The sequence below is a fragment of the Bactrocera tryoni genome, unplaced genomic scaffold (assembly GCF_016617805.1).
Source record: "Bactrocera tryoni isolate S06 unplaced genomic scaffold, CSIRO_BtryS06_freeze2 scaffold_7, whole genome shotgun sequence".
Lineage (NCBI taxonomy): Eukaryota > Metazoa > Arthropoda > Insecta > Diptera > Tephritidae > Bactrocera > Bactrocera tryoni.
This window is the reverse complement of record NW_024396366.1, coordinates 8,160,579-8,182,850: the sequence shown is the minus strand read 5'-3', so window position 1 is coordinate 8,182,850 and position 22,272 is coordinate 8,160,579. Positions and strand designations below refer to the sequence as shown.

General features: G+C 37.3%; 1 protein-coding gene across 1 annotated transcript; it reads right to left on the bottom strand.

Annotated features, from left to right (window-relative positions):
- Positions 1–21,106: 21,106 nt before the first annotated feature.
- Positions 21,107–21,823, bottom strand: LOC120781568 (secreted RxLR effector protein 161-like). Its single transcript, XM_040113806.1, has 2 exons — positions 21,418–21,823; positions 21,107–21,369 (listed from the first exon to the last, which is right to left on the bottom strand). The coding sequence occupies exons 1-2, from the start codon at positions 21,821–21,823 to the stop codon at positions 21,107–21,109; spliced, it is 669 nt and encodes a 222-aa protein (XP_039969740.1).
- Positions 21,824–22,272: the final 449 nt, after the last annotated feature.

Below are 22,272 nucleotides of genomic sequence, written 5' to 3'. Positions count from 1 at the left end.
ACCCAACAAACCTACGGGGCGAAGTAGAAAAACAAACAAAAGAACTTCTAAACAATGGTGTAATAAGGCCTTCAAAGAGTCCGTATAACTCCCCATTGTGGATTGTTCCAAAAAAACCAGGTCCATCAGGAGAAAAAAAGTATAGAGTAGTTATTGATTTTAAACGACTAAAAGCAATAACTTTTTTCATTGGTAATGTTTTTTACGTGGCGGGTCCCAAGCCCAGCGCACAACCCTATGTAGGGAATGTTTCGCCTTCTCACATTAGCTCGCCTTCGAACGGATGTTCTTAGGCTACCCAGAGGATACTTGGTCAAAGACCGGAAGTTGTGAGCTGCTTGAGCCATGTGTAAAAGAATCGTTTCTGGCCACTCCCAAGTGAATGGCGATCAGAGAACTTTCCTCACTCGCGTGAACTTCTACACATGACTCCATCCTCCACCTACCACCTACCTCGCAACGTTACGATCGACCACTACACGTGCGGGATGGGATAGATACCGAGAGTTGAAGAGGGAAGCGAGACGCATTTGCAGACAGAAGAAGAAAGAGGCCGAAATGCGTGAGTACGATGAGCTTGATAAGCTGGCCGACAGGGGTAATGCTCGAAAATTCTACGAAAAAATGCGGTGGCTTACAGAAGGTTTCAAGACCGGAGCATACTCTTGTAGAACCCCCAAAGGTGATCTAGTCACTGATGCCCAGAGCATACTTAAATTATGGAGGGAACACTTCCCCAGCCTGCTGAATGGCAGTGAATGCACAACACCAGGAGAAGGAGAACCCGATTCCCCAATCGATGAAGATGGAGCAGACGTTCCGTTACCCGACCATGAAGAAGTTCGAATAGCAATTGCCCGCCTGAAGAACAACAAAGCGGAAGGGGCCGACGGATTGCCGGCCGAGCTATTCAAACACGGCGGCGAAGAACTGATAAGGTGCATGCATCAGCTTCTTTGTAAAATATGGTCGGACGAAAGCATGCCCAACGATTGGAATTTAAGTGTGCTATGCCCAATCCATAAAAAAGGAGACCCACAATCTGCGCCAACTACCGTGGGATTAGCCTCCTCAACATCGCATATAAGGTTCTATCGAGCGTATTGTGTGAAAGATTAAAGCCCACCGTCAACAAACTGATTGGACCTTATCAGTGTAGCTTTAGACCTGGCAAATCAACAACCGACCAGATATTCACCATGCGCCAAATCTTGGAAAAGACCCGTGAAAGGAGAATCGACACACACCACCTCTTCGTCGATTTCAAAGCTGCTTTCGACAGCACGAAAAGGAGCTGCCTCTATGCCGCGATGTCTGAATTTGGTATCCCCGCCAAACTAATACGGCTGTGTAAACTGACGTTGAGCAACACGAAGAGCTCCGTCAGAATCGGAAAGGACCTCTCCGAGCCGTTCGATACCAAACGAGGTTTCAGACAAGGCGACTCCCTATCGTGCGACTTCTTCAACCTGCTCCTGGAGAAAATAGTTCGAGCTGCAGAACTAAACAGAGAAGGTACCATCTTCTATAAGAGTGTCAGCTGCTGGCGTATGCCGACGATATTGATATCATCGGCCTCAACACCCGCGCCGTTAGTTCTGCTTTCTCTAGGCTGGACAAGGAAGCACAGAAAATGGGTCTGGTAGTGAACGAGGGCAAAACGAAATATCTCCTGTCATCAAACAAACAGTCGTCGCACTCGCGACTTGGCTCTCACGTCACTGTTGACAGTCATAACTTTGAAGTTGTAGATAATTTCGTCTATTTAGGAACCAGCATTAACACCACTAATAATGTCAGTCTGGAAATCCAACGCAGGATTGCTCTTGCCAACAGGTGCTACTTCGGACTGAGTAGGCAATTGAAAAGTAAAGTCCTCTCTCGACGAACAAAAGCTAAACTCTATAAGTCGCTCATAATTCCCGTCCTGCTATATGGTGCAGAGGCTTGGGCGATGACAGCAACCGATGAGTCGACGTTACGAGTTTTCAAGAGAAAAATTCTGCGAAAGATTTATGGTCCTTTGCGCATTGGCCACGGCGAATATCGCATCCGATGGAACGATGAGCTGTACGAGATATATGACGACATTGACATAGTTCAGCGAATTAAAAGACAGCGGCTACGCTGGCTAGGTCATGTTGTTCGGATGGATGAAAACACTCCAGCTCTGAAAGTATTCGACGCAGTACCCGCCGGGGGAAGCAGAGGAAGAGGAAGACCTCCACTCCGTTGGAAGGACCAAGTGGAGAAGGACCTGGCTTCGCTTGGAATATCCAATTGGCGCCACGCAGCGAAAAGAAGAAACGACTGGCGCGCTGTTGTTAACTCGGCTATAATCGCGTAAGCGGTGTCTACGTCAATTAAGAAGAAGAAGAAAAGCAATAACTATACCTGATTCCTATCCAATACCTGATATAAACAACACTCTCGCTAGCTTAGGCGAATGTAAGTATTTTACTACACTCGACCTTACATCCGGATTCCACCAAATCAGGATGAAGGAAAAGGACATAGACAGCTTTTTCTACAGCCAATGGTAAATATGAATTTACTAGGTTGCCATTCGGTCTTAAAAATGCCCCTTCCATTTTTCAGAGAACGATCAATGATGTTCTCAAAACGCTTATAGGAAAAGCCTGCTACGTTTATATCGATGACATTATAATAATGGGAAAAACTAAAGAGGAACACTTACGAAATATTGAAAATGTGTTCATACTTTTGTACAAGTCGAATTTAAAAGTCATTCTGGAAAAATCTAAATTTTTTAGAACAGAAGTAAATTTTCTAGGTCATATCGTTACCGGCGAAGGTATTTTGCCAGATCCTGACAAAATATCCGCTATTAAAAAAATTCAGGCACCTGCTAACCTTAAGGAATTAAAAGGCTTCCTGGGCTTAGCATCGTATTAAAGGAGATTTATAAAAGACTTTGCAAAAATTGTCAAGCCACTTACCAATTTAACTAGAGGTGAAAATGCTCAAATAAAAGCAAGTCAATCCAAACGGATACAAATTTCACTAACAGAGGAAGGCTTGAAATCATTTAATGACATAAAATGTTGCTTACATCTTCTGAAATTCTGGTATCCCCAGACTTCCACAAACCCTTTATTCTGACAACAGATGCTTCCAATACTGCAATCGGAGCAGTCCTTTCAAAAGGGATAATCGGTCAAGACAGACCCATAACTTACATCTCTAGATCACTCAACAAAACCGAAGAGAATTACTCGACAATAGAGAAAGAAATGCTCGCCATAGTATGGTCCCTCGACAAATTAAAGGGAAAACGAAACCCATTTTTAAAAAAGAAACTGTCGCTAAAGACAATACCGTCACAATAACTACTAAAGATAACAGAAAGATTCATAAATCACATTTAAAAAACTAACTGACATTTACTCTTTAGACTCTTACCTTGTTGGACAACTGCAACAGTGGACACCTACGAATATGACAGCCCGCTCGTGACGATCAAACAAGGACTAGGAAAGATTACAAAAGGGACGTATAAAATTATTCACACTATCGACTTGGACGACTACGAAAAAATTACCAACGACGTCAGACTTACTATATACCACGAAATTAGTAAAACAAATATTTTATTTCCACAATTAAAACATCAATTTTCCGAGATAGATAGCATATTAAGCCAACTGCGAACAAAAAATGCAACTATTTAATAGAGATCAATCAATTGGATAGGATCTGCTTGGAAATGGTTAGCAGGAAATCCCGATGCCACTGACTGGGACCAAATACTTTCCACAACACATGAACTGACTGAAAACAGTAACGTACAGTACACCACAAACCAATACCTTATCAAGACAAATAATAAAATATTAGATAGTTATAACATGATTGTGGATGAAATAAGTAAGAATAATAAGGAATTATTCGCACAAACATTATATAATGGGTTAGGCATCGTAAAAGACGAAATTGCAAAAATTATAATGGCAACCCAATTAGCTAAACAAGGAATCGTTCATTCCCAATTCTAAATAAAGAAGATATCGCAAATATTCTCTCTCAAACTGAGACATTACCTTTTAAAAATGAACTGCAAGCACTGAAATATGCAGAACCTTCTATGATTATTAAAGACTCACTTCTTTTATATGTAATTTCACTTCCCAAAACCGAAGATACCCTTTACAATAATATTATCATACGTTCGACAGTAAAACACCTTAAACGAGTATACTTAGAATTCACCAATATTTTCATATCCCAAAACGACAAATATGGCATACTTGGAAATTGCATTGAAGTAGATGATACTACTATATGCAAGAGAAACCAACTTAAAAAACTAAATAAAACCCATTGCATTTCACAGATCCTTAGCGGAGAAAAAGCGCTCTGCGATTACGTATATGTAAACCAAGCTATAATTGAACTAATTAGTGAAGGAACAATATTTCTTTCAAATTTTATTGGAAATATTACTTATAATAATACTTCTTTTAAACTAAATAGTACTTTTCTCATAAACTTCTTTAACGAAACTATAACTTTGAATAACTTATCTGCAATACTTCAGAATAACCTAACCGAAAATGAAATTAAATTAGACTTAAACTATTTACATAAACTACATTTAAATAATGTAAATGAACTAGAACGAATAACATCAAAAAACATTATTTCAATTAGCTCAAACTTCTTAGCAATTCTTGTTGCAGTAACACTATCACTTGTTTTATATATCATACTCAAACCAAAAACCAGGAATTCGTTTCTTATCCCACCAATAATAGATTACCCACAGCTTTCAGTAGCCAATAATTCTTAATCAGCGAGAGCTGATGCTTAAGAAGGGGGGAGTTATCACAGCTAAAAGTACAACAACAAAGTTGTCGTACTCGTAGCTAGCAAATATACTGATATTACCCAATTCAGCAATATTCTGTAAAAATACAATATCGTTGCTCAATTTCCAAAATTTACAACGACAGCACATTTCGTCGGCACTAAACCAGAACGGAAGTCGTGCCGCCGCAATGTGAGCCGTTTCTCGACCAAACTGAGGTTTGCTGTTTGGCTATAATTATTGGTTACGTTAGTATATAGAAATAAGTACTAGTAAGTAAGAATTCGTACATATGTAAGTTTATAGTAAATAAGAAAAATTCTGTATAAAAGAAACGTGTTTAATAAAGAAATTCGAGTTCGACTTCACCATTCAAACCAGCGTGTTGTTAATCATCTGGTGGCAACCATTAACTTACATGTGATCATACATCTCTGTTGCGCTCATTCAGCAGTGTCATATAAAAAAGTATATCAGTCCTGCTCTAATATCCCCAATCGACAGCTGATGCGGGGTTGCATTTTCTCTTTCCTAATATAAAATTTCAAAAAAAACTTTTTAATTTTTAAAATTTTTATTTTATTTTATTTTTTACGTATTTACATAAAATTTATTATAATTTATATAAACAAAAATATATTTAATTTAAAAAAATTAATTATTTGCAAATTGTTAAAACAAAAATCACATAAAAATCATTCACTTATCTTCTTGTTGTACGAGCCTCCTTTACGATGGTACGATCACGAATGTCATGCGTCTTTCAATCGTTTTTTTTATTACCCTTTTTGGGATTTTCTTTTGGCACTATTGACAATTATGTTTTTTCCTTCGCACTCATTCAAATAAATCAAGAAATGAAAGAAACTTTTTTTCATCGCATTTAGGTAAACAAAAAACAACCCGAAAATGTGCGTTGGTGTTAGTGCATAGAGAAAAAATGTGTAGTTGTATTGAAATATTTGAGAAAAGTGGTTAGCCGTGGCTGGCAGGGTGTGTTTGTGCAAGATTACTAAATAAATTAAGGGGAATTTTAGCGAAAAATACTAATTTCAGCGATTTGTTCATATTTGATTATTACCATATGGCAGCGCTCAGCACCTAAATGATGTCCAATATGGGTGTAAAAAGCCATTTTCGAAATATAAATTTCTTACTAAAAAATTCTGGGGTCGAATCGTCACATGCGTAAACGTATCACTCGTCACGTAAAAAGCTGTATTTCGGATTATAACATACGTGAACGAGCATATAAACGTATTCGTTCGTTCGAAATGTCATTCGAATGCTAACTGCCAAACCTTACAGCCAAATTTATGAAAATGTGAGTAATTTATTTTAAATATTTTTAAGGAATAAAATAATTTTAGAACGAATTTTAATAAGCTCAACCCTACCCAAAAATATGTCATGGTAAACCACCCATCATTGGCCAAAAATAATCTGCGAATTCCGAATTCTGCAATTCCGAAACAGCTTAATGCTATGAGGCCACCAGTTAAACAAGCAAATATAAATGATATGCACTGATATTTTATAATATGATACGGACCGAAATTATATGTATAAGCATATCGTGCCATCTGGTGATTCGTGTGCTCAAGAACGGTTTGGATAAATTAGAGATAAGTAAAAGCAAATGAAAGAATTTAACAGAGAAAAAATAAAAATATTCTTATTTTCAGAAATTTAAAATTCATCTTGAAAATCAGCTACGACGGAAATATATCAGCTGCGTTTTTTTGGCTAAGACGGCAAAGGATCGTGATTGCTTTTGGATGTGTGTGTGAAACAAGAAATTGCAGAAAAGTATTACAGAAACTTACAAAGAGCTCACAGCGGTAGCAAGGGCCAAAAGTTATTGAAAGAGATTTAATATTATTATTGTTTTAAATTTATACCTATCCCTGCGGTTTGTTTTCTGTTTATATAACTTGTAATAATATGCATCTTCTTCTTTATTGGCGTAGCCATCACTTACGCGGTTATAGCCGATTTTTCAGCAGCGCGCTAGTCGTTCTTTATTTTCGCTGCGTAGCACGAACTGGGATTCCAAGCAAAGCCAGGTCATTCTCAACCTGGTCTTTCCAACGGAGTAGGTCTCTTCCTCTTCCTCTTCCTCTGCTTCCACCGGCGAATACTGTGTTGAATACTTTCAGAGCTGGAGTGTTTCCGTCCAATCGGACGATATGACCTGCCAGCGTAGCCACTGTCTTTTAATTTGAACAATGTTAATGTCGTCGAATATCTCGTAAAGCTCATCGTTCCATTGACTACGATATTCGCCGTTGCCAATGCGCAAAGGACCGTAAATCTTCCACGGAACCTTTCTCTCGAAAACTCGTTACGTAGAATCATTAGATGTTGTCATATAGCAGGACGGGAATAATGAAAGACTTTTTGAAGATGTCGTATGTATGTTCGTCGAGAGAGGTACTTACTTTTCAATTGCTTACTTAGTATGAAAAAGTACCTGTTGGCAGGAGTTATTCAGCGTTAGATTTCCAAGCTGATATTGTTATTGGTTAGACGAAATTATCTGCGACTTCAAAGAATGAGTATCAACAGCGACGTTTTAGCCGAGTCGCTAGTGCGACGACTGTTTGTTTGATAACAGGAGATATTTAGTTTTGCCCTCATTCACAACCTTACCCATTTGCTTCAATCCTTATCTATTCTGGAGAACGCAGAACTAACGGCGCAGTTGTTGAGCCCAACGCCCTCCCGCTTAGTTTTTTTTTTTCAGACGGGAAATTGACATTCGAACTTTATCATGGTTGGGAAACATTACGTCCGCTCCATCGTCGTCAAAAGGTGAACCGGGTTGCTTTCACTGCCATTCAACAGGCTTGAGAAGTGTTAAAAAATTTAGTATGATCTGGGCATTAGACCATTAATCAAATCTGGGTGCTCTACAAAAGTATGTTTCGGTCTTGAAACCTTCTGTTAGTCACTGCATCTTTTCATAGAATTTTGGAGCATTAATCTATCCGCTTCTCCCTCGTTTTGTTCAAGCGTCTTGCTTTCTCTTGAACTACCGGTGTCTATCTTGTCCTGCACGTGTCATGGTCGATTGTAACGTTGCGACGTTGACAGTCTGCTTTCTATCCACTGCGACTCATCGTACCAACTGTTCGGGGAGGATGGTTCGGCTTCAAGGATGTCGACAGGATACTTGGTCTTATACCATGTTCAGATCGAAAATTTAAAGGGATTAGATTACATTTAAGCCCTTCACTAATCAGCCCGTTCTCACTGCCGTCGAAAAGATGAAAAAACAGTTTTTTTTTCATTCATGATTCACATCGCTTAACATTTATCAAGATAAAAGATTGTCATATAGTATTTTGAAATAAGAGTCGTCTTTTTTTAAATATTTTTCATTTGACGCATTTTTTAATTTGTTAAGTCGATTTTCAAATGAAATTAGATTCATTACTTTAAAAAAAATTTGATTGTTTACATTTTTTTCTCTTTGTAGTGTCTAAATCTGCTGTCATAATGTAATAGATTTCCAATGCTGACAAGCAGATGGCGCAAAATCAGAGTCGCACCGAGAGATTTAGCGTGGATCAGTTTCAAATCACTTCCATAAAAGGATTCTGAACTGTCATTTTTGTATGGCGAAATCTTGATAAATTTATAGGATTAGTAAGATAAACCAGTATGTTACCTAACATAACAAATGCTTTTGTTAGCGCATAACATACCTAAGTGTTATGCATAACAAACGTATTTGTTACCCAAATATCCGATAGTGTTATTATTTTGGTTAGCAGTGTGTTACCTTTAACATATAAATATGTTAGCAGGAACAAGCAGTAACAAGCATATCTGTTACACATTTGTTACTTCTGGCAAATTCAATTCTTTTGAATAAAATTCAGAATTTTTTATATTATTTCGCTTTATTAAATTATAAAATCATATTTACTTAAACTAATAATTTGCGTATTATTATTACATTCGGCAGAAAATGTTATTTTGTTATTTAAACAAATATAATACAAGATTAAGTTTACTTCAGTATAAAAATTATAATTCGAAAAATTCACATTTGTATATAGTAAAAAAAAATATTATTAAAAAATGCAAAATATTTATGTTCAATACAACCTGTATGGGGACTCAGCGGTTGTGAGCATTCCACTTCGGAATTTATTTCTTCCACAAGGTCATCGAAATTCATTCTATGAAAAATTATAAAACTGTGATGAATGAGTGGAACTGAAGATAGATAGGCCTTGGTCCTGCGTCTACAGGTTGCTGTGCAATCCATTAGCAGGTGTTCTGGAGTTTCGGGTTCCAAATCGCAGAACCGGCAATTTGCACAAGAAGCTAGGCCCATGTTGAATAAGTGCTTCTTGAGTTTGCAATGGCCGGTGTAGAAGGCCATCAGTAGCCTGACTTTATCTCTTGAGAGTTTGATTATGATTTTAAACCTTTTGAAGTTATAACCATTCATCAGCAACTTTGCGTGCCGCAAGCCTGGAAGGTGTTGCCAATGTATCTCTCTACCCACTGCTTTATCATTGCGGAACTGTTCCTTTATGGTGTGGGGACCCAACGCTATGAAAGGTTCCGGTCCTACGATGCTAGTGGATGCTGCAGAGCAGGCAACCTCATCGGCTAGCTCATTACCGGCGATGCCTCTGTGACCTGGCACCCAAATAAGGTGCACCTGGTTGCATTCTGCAAGACTATTGAGCTGGTCTATACACTGCTGCACCAATAGCGATTTTATCTCGTATGACGAGATCGCCTTGAGTGCCGCTTGGCTATCGCTTAGTATAGCTATACATTCGTTGCGATAGCCGCGTTGGAGGTTTAACTCTACGCACCGACTTATAGCAAATACCTCCGCTTGGAATATGCACGGAAACTTACCCATAGGTATGGAGAGTTTCGTGCGTGGTCCTGCGACCCCTGCGCCAATTCCCTCCGACGTTTTCGAGCCGTCGGGGTACCACCTGATCGAGCTATCCCTGAATAGCAGCTCGAGAGCGGAGTCGCTCCATTCGGCCTTGCTGCCGAGGGTGATCTTAAACTTCTTAGTGAAGTTCAGTTGTTAATTCCATCCCTTGGAAGAAGAGCCAGTGGTATGATGCCACTTAGCTCTTCCAGCGTTCGGACGAGATTATTTTACCTTTGCCAGTCCCCTCTGCTGTCATTTGAAGCAGAGTGTACTTGGCGACTTGACCAATTAGTATGTGTAGCGGGGTGAGCTCCAGCAGGGCCTCAAGTGCAGTTGTCGGGCAGGTGCGCATAGCTCCTGTCATACAGACGCACGCGAGCCTTTGCAATTTCGATAGTTTGAGTGCTACCGTCGTTTGCTCTGCTTTCGGTGCCCAAACCACCGCTCCGTAAGTGACAATTGGACGCACTATCATAGTGTACAACCATCTGATAATCCTTTGTTTGCACCCCTAGGATCTACCAGCCAGCCGGTTGCACACCATCAGTGCCTTAGTAGCTTTGACCATGGTCAGGTCAATGTGCTGCTTCCATCTTAACGTGGAATCCAGGGTGAGACCTAGGTATTTGACCATTTTCTCAGGCCTTTGTACGATATCGCAGAGAGTACTCACAAATTTGCCTCTAGCTATGATAACAATGTCATCCGCATATCCTTGACAGCGGATTCCATTGTTTGTTAGCAGCACCAGTAGTTCGTCCACGACTAGGCTCCACAACAGGGGGGATAGCACTCCTCCCTGTGGGCAGCCCTTTGTAGTACCGAGACGGATAGTGGTGCCTCCTGATGTGGTTTCAGCTATTCTGGTGCGCAGTACAGCTTCTATCCACCTGCGCACTGTAGGTGCCACATTCCTTTTCTCTAGTGCCCTTGCCACGCTCCCGTGGGACGCCTTTGACAATCACTTTCGATGTCTAGGAAGGCGTATAACGTCACCTCCCCCGTATCCAGCGATCTCTGTATTTCTGAGGTCAGCTGGTACAGGGCGGCATTCGTCGATCTGCCCGCTCTGTACGCGTGCTGATTTGCATGCAGGGGGCAGTTACAAAAGCCTTCGATCTTATTTCCTGGTCTATAGATCTTTTCCATACTTTTCAGTAAGAAGGAGGTTAGACTGATCGGTTTAAAGGATTTAGCCTGCGAATAGTCTTTCCTTCCCACTTTCGGTATAATGATCACTTTTGCTGTCCTCCAGGGTTCAGGGGTATCTGCCAGCGCCAGGCTAACTCTCATCAGCTGTACAAGGTGTGGCAGTAGGATCTGCTCACCTTGTTGCAGAAGCCCACCTGATTGAGTCCGCAGTAAACAGTTTTCTTGCAAGCACTCAGTCCAGGCGAGACGGCTTGTACTCTACGACAGGTAGGCACTGGTCCACCTCAACCGTCTCCGGAAAATGCGCACGTAGGAGTACCGTAGCCCTCTCTTCTGCATTTGTCGTATAAGTGCCATCGCCTTTTTGAATCGCTAATTCTGTGTTCATCTTTCCCTTGGCCAGAGCTTTGCGCAGTCTAGCTGCTTCTGGTACTGAGGAGACGTTCTCACAGAAATTCCTGAAATTTTCTTGTTTTGCAGACCTAATCTCTTTATTATAAGCAGTTAGGCCGCTTTTGTAATCCTCCCAGTTCCCTGTACGCTTGGCTTTATTGAAAAGCTTACGTACATTAGATCGGAGATGCGAGAGTTTACTAGACCACCGGGGGCATTTACGCCCCTGGGTGATCGTCTTTAGGGGGCACCTGCAGTGATACGCGTTTGTGATGGCCTGGTTCAGCGCAGATGTCCTGCTCTCCAATTCCAGGGCTGATGTACCTCTGACCGACTTCCCCTCCCCTAACGCATCCCGATAAATAGTCCAATTGGTGTTTTGGGAATGCGTTTAGGGGGAATTGTCATGATCTCCACCCCTAGCCCGATTCTCAAAATCCTTTGGTCTGACATTGAAGGTTCTGACGATACCCTCCACTGCGAAACCACCCCTGACATGAACTCGTTCCTTAGGGTGATGTCCAGCAGTTCCCTCCTATTGCTTCTGACGAATGTGGGTTCACACCCAACATTTTCAATACTTAGATTATTGCTAATGATAAATTCTAGGAGAGACTCACCTCGTACATTGCAGTCCGTACTTCCCCATTCTGTGTGATGCGCATTCACGTCACACCCCAGAACCAGGGGCAGCTTATCCCTCCTGCAGTAGTCTACCAGGCCCTGCACCGCTTCCGGCGGAAAGAAACTTATCATCTATAAGTATGTAAAAATACTTATATTTAATATCTAACCTACTTAAAACTACCTCACTTTCTGAAACTTTACCTAAAAGTATGCCTATATTTTAATAGCGGGATTCTGTAACCAGTCTCTAGTCTCTATTTGAGACATTTTGAGGTAAAATCTCAATTAGTGACTAGTCACTATTCACTAAACAGTCTCTAGCGTTAGTCTCAAAATATAGACTCAAACTTGAGACCTGGTAATTAGCAGGTCACAAAACCAAAAGGAACTCGTGTCTGCCATTTTGAATATACTGAAAAGAGATCATCACAGATGTTAATCGATTGTAGTTATTTCCTATTTTGTAAGCAACTCAAACACGAAAAGGTTAAAAACAAATCAATTTTACATAAATTTCGTAAGTATTATGAAACAAAGTTAACATATATTTTTACTTTTATTGATAATTATGTTTTTTGACTATGTTATAGAAAATTTAATATTTGTTATCGACATATTTATTTTCATTCAAGTTTAAAAACATCTCTGAATAATGAAATGTAATAGATTTTGTGACTGTTACTTACAGAATAGCAAAATCGTCTCAAGTCTCAAAAATTGTCTCTAACTCAAAATCTCAAATTTAGAGACTTGAGACAGTATCACAGTACAGAATCGCACGGTAAATTTAGTATTAAACTTATAGTTCAATTACATTTATTTAACATCAACTAAAGGATTGCAATATTGATCTGGAAAACCTCCTCTATCCGACCATTACCGTTTAATTCCCGAAATCTTGGGACGGTATTCTAAAGTCGACCCAATTGTAATTGTAACCGCACAATTCGTTTCAATTTATATTTAATTTTTTTTTCTTTTGCCGACGTATGTATATATAACGCACACATTTTATATTTCACACTAATGTACAATCTAAAACACAACTTTCTGAATTAAATATACATTACTTAACTGCATTTCTTTAAAATAAAGTTAATAATATAAAACTTATAGCATTGACAGACGGCAGCGTTAAACCAGATTAATTGCATTTTTCGGGATTAATTCAGGAGTTACCACAGCTAACTCCGTTACTGAATCCCAAAATAACTCTCAAAATTTTAGGGAGTTTGTGAGATTTTCGTTAGCAACATTGTTAAAAATGGCCAATTTTCATCTATTGTGAATGAAATACAAGCAACCCTGACAGCTGTTTATCAAATTCTCAATATAATATTAATAAAACTTCTATGTTATGATGCAGTTTTATAAATAATGTGTTGATATGTTTTTGTAATAAAAAATGGTTTCGTCGGCTAACAACTGTAATGTTTATCTTCTATCAATTTTCATTGAAAATATTATAAAAAGGACAATGAGCTGTTTATGAGAGTTTCAAACTCGCATAGCTGCCGTCTGTCACCTACAAATTTGGATCTGATTAAGTGCGCAGTTTGTAATTCGTAATATGATATTTGCATTATACAAATGCTCCAAACGCTTTTCTTTAATTTTAAAAGTTTTAATTATACAGACATACAAATCACAATGCTTACATTTTTCTCCTTCTTCAACTTGTCCGTTTTCTACTTATAAAATAAATTAATTATGTGTATATACAATGTATATAACAGAAACTATTAATTATAAAATATGAAATTATCAAGTAACGAACTTATCTCTTTAAAATCCAAAACTTACCGAGCGATTCTGTACTGTGATACAGTCTCAAGCGCCTTAATTTGAGATTTACCGTGCGATTCTGTAACTTGAGACAGTCTCCAGTCTCTAAATTTGAGATTTTAAGTTAGAGACAATTTTTGAGACTTGAGACGATTTTGCTATTCTGTAAGTGACAGTCACAAAATCTATTACATTTCATAATTCAGAGATGTTTTTACTCTTGAATGAAAGTATTATGTCAATAACAAATATTAAATTTTCTATAACATAGTCAAAAAACATAATTATCAATGAAAATAAAAATATATGTTGATTTTGTTTCATAATATTTACGAAATTTATGTAAAATTGGTTTATTTTGAACGTTTTCGTGTTTGAGTTGCTTACAAAATATAAAGAAACGACAATCGATTAATATCTATGATGATCTCTATTCAGTATATTCAAAATGGCAGACAAGAGTTCTTTTTAGTTTTGTGACCTGCTAACTACCAGGTCTCAATATTTTGAGACTAACGCTAGAGACTGTTTAGTGAATAGTAACTAGTCTCAAATTGAGACTTTGCCTCAAAATGTCTCAAATAGAGACTAGAGACTGGTTACAGAATCCCGCTATTAAAGTAATTTTTGAGACTTGAGACGATTTTGCTATTCTGTAAGTGACAGTCACAAAATCTATTACATTTCATAATTCAGAGATGTTTTTACTCTTGAATGAAAGTATTATGTCAATAACAAATATTAAATTTTCTATAACATAGTCGAAAACATAATTATCAATAAAAATAAAAAAACATATTTTGACTTTGTTTCATATTATTTACGAAATTTATGTAAAATTGAATTATTTTTAACCTTTTCGTGTTTGAGTTGCTAACAATATATAAAAAACGGCAATCGATTAATATCTATGATGATCTCTATTACGTATACAGTAGACGCTCACAAATTAGAACTCTCAGAAATTAGAACATCCAGAAATTAGAACCAGAGTTTTTAATGCACTGGACGCTCTGAAATTAGAACTTGAAGTTCTAATTTCTGAGCGATTTTTTTTTTAATTTTAAACACAAGGGAATTCCCATTTTTTGTTGCATTGAACGCTCTGAAATTAGAACTTGAGGTTCTAATTTCTGAGAGTTTGTTTTTTTTTTTTAATTTTTAATGGGAATTCCCTTTCCCATTTTTGGTTTTTATTTCACTGAACAAAGGTAAAAGAGAAAGGGGAATCCCCAAGTTATATATTTAATTCCTTTTTAGTTTTTGTCTTGCAATATTTTTGGTGTTTTTGTCATTGCTATGAGAAATTTGATACACGTGGACATAATTTGCTAGAATCTACCGAAAAATAAAAATAACTTACTAAAAATGTCAAATAAGCGTAAAAAAACACTTTATCTTTAGAAACCAAAGTAAAGATATCGGAAAAGCTGGACAAAGGAGTTCAAGGGAATCGTCTAGCGCTAGATTTCAGTGTGAACAAATCTGCCATCAGCTATATCAAGTCAAATAGATCATCTATATTAAATGCTGTTTCCAATACTTATCAGGAAGCATCAAATAAAACTATGCATAGTGCCGAATATCCGAAAATGGAAAGTCGTCTTTATGAGTAGTTTTTAAAACAACGCGAATGGAAGTGTACATTGACAGGAACAATATTAAAGAAAAAAGCTAAACAAATTTTTGGTGAAGAATACCCCGACAAAAATAAAAATGCATTCCGAGCAAGCGATGGATGGTTTACTAAATTTAAAAAGCGACACGGCATTCGTTTTTTAAAAATTGGTGGCGAGATTCTTTCTAGTGATATTGCCTCGATCACTCCATTTACTAACAGATTCCATGCAAAAGTCACTGAGATGGAGTTAAAGGAGTCACAATTATATAATGTGGACGAAACCGGATTACTTTAACGTTACCTACCAGATAAAACATACGAGTATGTCTCTGCTTGTGAAAAAAGTGCGCCTGGATACAAAATTCAAAAAGAACGAATTTCCATTTTACTTGGTTCAAATGCTGATAGCTCTCACAAATTAGTGCCCTCGGTTATTGGAAAAACCAAAAATCCCAGGAGCTTCCAAAAATGCTTGGATGACGTCTCGGATCTTTCATGATTGGTTTCACAAGATATTTATTAATGAAGTAAGAGAAAATAATTTTGCATTTAATTTCTTTTAATTTTAAAATATTTTTCTGTTTACAGGTCATCCAGTTTTCTCAAAAAATAAGTTGCCTCTTTTGCTTATTGATAACGGCTCAGCGCATGCACTAATTGAGCATCTTCAAAGCAAAGATGGCAACATAGTTGCATATTTCTTGCCGCCAAATGTGACAGCAGCTGTGCAACCAATGGATCAAAATCCCATAAAGTTAACAAAACTTGTTTACAGAAGTAAGTTACTTGCTGAAATAATAGCTGAAGGTACACTGAATAGTCTGTTGAAATCCCATTCCATCCGAAAGGCAATAATATTTCTGTAACAAGCTTGGGATGAGATATCGCAAACAGTGATGAGAAATTCTTTGTCAAAGTTGTTAAATTGGGACTCGACCAATACGACAGCGATGATGATGTGCCACTCACGGTAGAGGAGGAGTAAGGTCACTATCAGCTGATGTTATGTAAACAAAGGCACAGCTGAGAGGTGCCACTGTAGAAACGTCAAGTGTAGTCCGGGGTTGAGTTTCTATTGGAATCCAAGATGGCCGACTTTTAACCAAGATGGTCGACTTTTAACCGGAAAATGGATGCATTGTGTTATTTTCTTAAAATTTATGGAAAAGTTGTCCCACAAATATTGGTTATATATAAAAGTTTAATATATTTTCAAAAGAAAATCGCTTTATTTTAATATATAATCTTAAAGATGAGAACAATATGGGCTAATTCATGAAAAATTAAGTTTTTTATTTATGCCTCTTTTTAACTGTGGTAAGTTAATAAATGTTCCCCACAGAAAAATGTTACGAACAAATAAGCAACCATGCCGAATAGTGGGGTCCAGGTTATACTCATTCACAGCCATATTTATATTTTTGCCATCGTAACGAAGGTTTTTGCAAGGCAATTTGTTTGAGTTTATTTCATGGTTAAATGCTTTACGATGGTTTATTTAGTTATTTGAATCTGGAAGAAGTGTGCAAATTTCCCTTGAGACGATAAATAACAGATCGGGTTGGGATTTTATTCCAATAAAAGTACGGAATAACTAAACATGGCCTCGTTAACACTGTTGCGTAATGGGTCAGGTGCTGTTCCAATTTTATGATTTAAGAGATGTAAAAGCGATACGCGATGCTGTGAAGTACTCAAATGTATTTATGAACTTAGTTGGTCGTGAATTCGAGACAAAATTTTAAATTCAATGACGTGCTTGTGGAAGGTGCACGTCGCATTGCTAGGTAAGCTAAAATTAAACTTTATTTCAAAAGATTTACCATGTAATTTTTATTTTAGAACGTTTGATTATTTGTCTGCTTTAAACGCTAGTCCCAAACCAATGAGCTTTGAGTTTGAGGGTGGAAGTAACTTTTTGAAGAGCAAATCCTCCGGTGAGCACATTCGGATGTTGTACGAGCTATTGTCAATTGCGCTTAGGATACCGATACTGCTGGTCAGCTTTATCAAACTGTTGTGTAGGTTTTGAGCAAAATTGAATTTACATACATACTTTCTAATATGCTAAACACCCACCTTGCAGACCAAATCGTAACCAGTTGAGCGAATTAATTGACTGGTTTCATCGTGTTATGCGCAAACATGAAAAATGGTGGGGATACTGTCTTTAAGACATGCGTTGCGATCTTACCTTCTTATTGAAAGCCAACTTCACTGAGCTTACTGTCCTGAACAACCTATTGGTGAGCTACATACGGAACGTGTCGATCGCGAATGTATTACCGATGTCGTTCCCTCCGACATACCGTGGTTGAAGAATTTTGGTATACAATTGACCTCCATGGAAGAGCAAGTACCATGGGAATTGTGACCATATCGTGCTGCGCAATATTATGATGCCGAATTGGGAGAGTGGGGAACCAGCTCCACCAAAACCGATAGAACATCGGGAAGATCTCAACTCACTCATCAAATGAAAGTTGGCAGCATTGGTGACCAAGCAGCGATTTGAAAAAGAAACATTTGCATCTAAGCGAATTACAATTCGTCTTTACATCTAGTGAATTATGGTCGATTATGAATGGTGTGGAAGTTGATATTTAAACATAAAAAAACAAATAAATGTAATTTGGCAATAATAAACCGCTATTAAAAATTAAGGAATTTGAGTTGTATTTTTAATTGGGCCAAACAAGTTATTATCGATTTGAATAATTTCAAATGGAATATATTTCGAACAATCATTTATTTTTTTAAATACTATGCCAGTATTGCTACTGAACATGGCAAAATAGTGTTGCGTAAGCTAATTTAAACTACTTTTTACTACTATATACATAGATATTGCAAATTCAAAAAATAATTTCTTTAAGAATCCTTTTTATTTAAAAAATTAGCTTAGAACTAAAAATAATGTGGTAAATGTGTTAGGATAATCAAACACTCCATTTGGGAACGAGTAGGATTCCTGATCGCGGCATATAGCTAAATTCTGACATATAAACGTATATGTAGTTTGTGATTACAAAAATTTATACTTAAAATTCAGAAACATGGCATATTATAATTATCTCTTCATTTATATTACAATAAAAAATTGTGTGTTTACTGTTCAGACGAATTATTATGATACATACATATGTAATACCAAATTTTCCACAATAGTTATCTCTTTTGGTCCACTCATTATCAAAAATAATTTTCAATTTGTGCATGAATAAATTAACTACAACGCTTAAAAATATGTATATAGCATATTTATTTATATCAAGAGGATATAATTAAATCTTTTGATAACAGCATTAAACTTTATTCTATAACAAAAATTAAAAATAGTATTTGTACATGTGCAAATATAGTACTATAAATTTATAATTTTATATTATAGCATTTTCGCTTTCTGCAACCCGTTTTGACCTCTCGCCACCCTTATTCACCAGAGGTGGCCATGATGTTTTATTGTGAACGTACACTTGAGGGGTAGGTTAAGGACTGTAAATGGCTCTTTTTTCTATTGTGAATGGGAATTTCCCTACTCCTCTATACCATGGTGCCACTAGCACAGTTGCTTAACAAAAATGAGGACTGCAATGAAGCTCTCCAAATAAATCAAACTCTTTTAGCATAAATTGATACAAACAGTTTCATGTGTATTGATGACATCGAGTAATGGAATGAAGATGAGTTTGAAGACGGAACTGGTTATGACCTAAGTAGCGGTGCTGAATTTTCTGATAGCAGTGAAGATGACGTTGTTGACGACACACCAGTTATTTCAAATGCTATAGCTATTGAAAGCGTTAACAATTTAATAAATTGGTGCAACAAGAGTGAATTGTCTTCCAATAAGCACATGGCCAATCTTTTGGCCCTCCGTAACGATATTGTTATATCGGATTTAAAGAAACCAAAAACAAACAAATATTACTGATTATATGTCAAACAAAAATTAATTTTGAACTGAGCCCTTATCCAAAATTTTTAATTAATTTCTGAAATTTTAAGTTGTTTTTTCATAATTGTTATGTAATGGACTGAATTATTATGTTTTTAAATAAAATAAGAAAAAAAATGTTTTTATATAGTTTCTGGAAGTGGCTTGACTCTTAGTTTTATTATTTACGTTCAGAAATTAGAACATTTCGGAAATTAGAACTACGCCAAAAACAAAGTGGTTCTAATTTCCGAGCGTCTACTGTATTCACAATGACAGAAAATAGTTGTTTTTAGTTTTGTGACCTGATAACTATCAGTTCTCAAATTTGAAGCAATATTTTGAGACTAACGCTAGAGACTGTTTAATGAATAGTAACTAGTCACAAATTGAGACTTTACCTCAAAATGTCTCAAATAGAGACTAGAGACTGGTTACAAAATCCTGGTATTAGTATATATGTATATACTGTGATCCAAAATAAACTGCGCTTTTCGTTTTTTCTTCTTCTTGAGAAATTGGGTATTCGTCTTTCTTACAGGGCATCTCGACCGGCAAACATTTATTGTATATGCCATATATTGAAAGCGATAAGCTGTCACTTTAGCATTTTGACAGCGCAGTTTTCATATCTATGAAAATTTCGAAGAGGCAACATATCCCATTTACACATATATCGACGGCGTTTTCATTTCCGTAGTATTAAATTTAGTAGAGCGAGTATTAAGACGGTTGTGTTATATTATGAAAATAAAGTACGTTTTTAAAATAACATTTTTGCAAAAAATTAATATTTAGTTTAATATTTGTTTAAATGAGTTAGGCATCCACCCACTCTACCCGTTAGAACAGGCGCATCCTAATGCTACAGTGCAATTCACCACAGCTGATGACACTACAGCACAACTCAACACATCTATACACCAACCCACTCAAAAAAAAAGGATGGACAACGGGAAAGCACTTCACTTCGTTACCTACAGTTCGCACATCCACATACGTTTTTTTCTTCACCGATCTCGCGCCGCAATTAACTCTCGCACATTAAATCGGATCAGTCCTGCATTAGCATTCAACATTTGTTTCTGATATTTCCACGTTGAGTCACGTCAACACCAGCTTCCGCTTATTTACTTCGTGGTACATCGATCCTGTGCGCTAGGTCAAGTCGATACTAACGTGATACGACGACGAGCCTGCGCGTAAAAATTCTTTGGGCACCCAATTCGGTTAACGTCGGCATCCGCATTTTTTAATAACTTTAAAAACCATTAACTTGTATAAAAGACATTTGTATATTAAATAAACATTAAATTAAAACGATTGTTCATTTTAAATAAGCTGGCGTTTTCTTTGGCGATCATAAAGGTGGTTTGTACCCCCGTTTGCATATTTAAGCAACACTCTTAATCAATATTGTTAATCAACACAAAAATTATGTAAAATGGCGCAGAGAAAGAAAAACTCGTGACCGATATTATTAAGGCATTTATTCAGATTGACGTTTTACCATAATCGTATGATCTAATGTACTGTTTTATAGTGCATAGACAAGTTATGTACATATGTAGAGTACAATATAGATTGATTTTCAGAGTTGTATTCAGAATTCAACAAACGCCCCTTCAAACCAAGCCAAAGTATTAAAAATTCAAAATTATATATTAATGTTCATCAATTCGCAATTATAAATATGTTTCTGCTTTCCCAACGCCTTGGTGAGTATATCTGCTGCATTCTCATTTGTTGGAATCTACTTTACTTCTATTTGCCCAACATCGTATTTCTCACGGATGTAGTGATACCGAATGTCGATGTGATTGCTTCGCTTCTGCACCATCGGGTTTTTCACCATAAACTGAGCACTTTGGTTGTGGCATAAAACCGTATATAACCTTTTGTATAGTCCGTGTAACCCAGCGCACAAAGCATACCACGTAGAAAAACTGTCTCTTTTGCACCTTGACACAATGCGATGTACTCTGCTTTCATTGAGCTTAACGCAACCACAGACTGCTTTCTTGACTCCCAAGCTATAGCTCCACCAGCCATCGTAACGAAATAACCTGTGTACGATTTTCTGTCTATACTATCGCTACCCCAGTCTGCGTCTGTGAAACATACAAAATTTTTAAAATTAGCAGAAAATTTCAGTTTACCATTTGGAGCTTTCTTCAGATATCGAAGCACGTATTTAGCAGCTTGCATATGCTCTTTATGCGGATGCGAGTTATACTGAGACAACTTTGATACCACATGCGGAATATCCGGGCGAGAGATTATAGCCAGGTACATAAGCCCACCAATTAAGCTTTGGTACGCTTTTGTCTCCAGATTGCCACAATGTTTTTCACAAAGTATCGTCCCTGGAGCCCATGGAGTTGCCGCTGGTTTGCAATCTGTCATGCCCCACTGCCGTATAAGTTCCGTAGCATATCGTGTTTGATGTGTCGTTAGATCACCACGGTCACCATCGCGCTCTACTTCCATACCCAAATAAAAAGATATTGGACCGCGATCGACCGCCTCAATATTCTGATTTAAAACTTCTATTATGTTCTGCATTTCTTCTTTGTTTGAGCAAGCCTAAATCATATCGTCTACGTATAGACCGATGATGCTCACCTTGGTATTACAACGTCGTATATATACCGATGGGTCTGATTTGCACCTTTTAAAACCTGATTCTAGTAGTATTTGTGTTACTTTTTTGTTCCACTCACGACCGGCTTGCTTCAGACCGTACAAAGCTTTTTTAAGCTTGCATACCTTGTTTGGATTGCTTGCATCTTGAACCATTGGAGGTTGACACATATACACCGTCTCCTCCAAATCACCGTTTAGATAGGCCGCAACGATGTCAATGTCAACCACCAACAACTTATGCCTTGCTGCCAATGCCAATATTAACCGAATTGTGGAATGGCGGACCACTGGTGCAATTGTTTCGCAATAATCGACGTTATACTTCTGCGAACAGCCTTTCCGCTTTCCAGCTATCTGCTTCTTTTGAA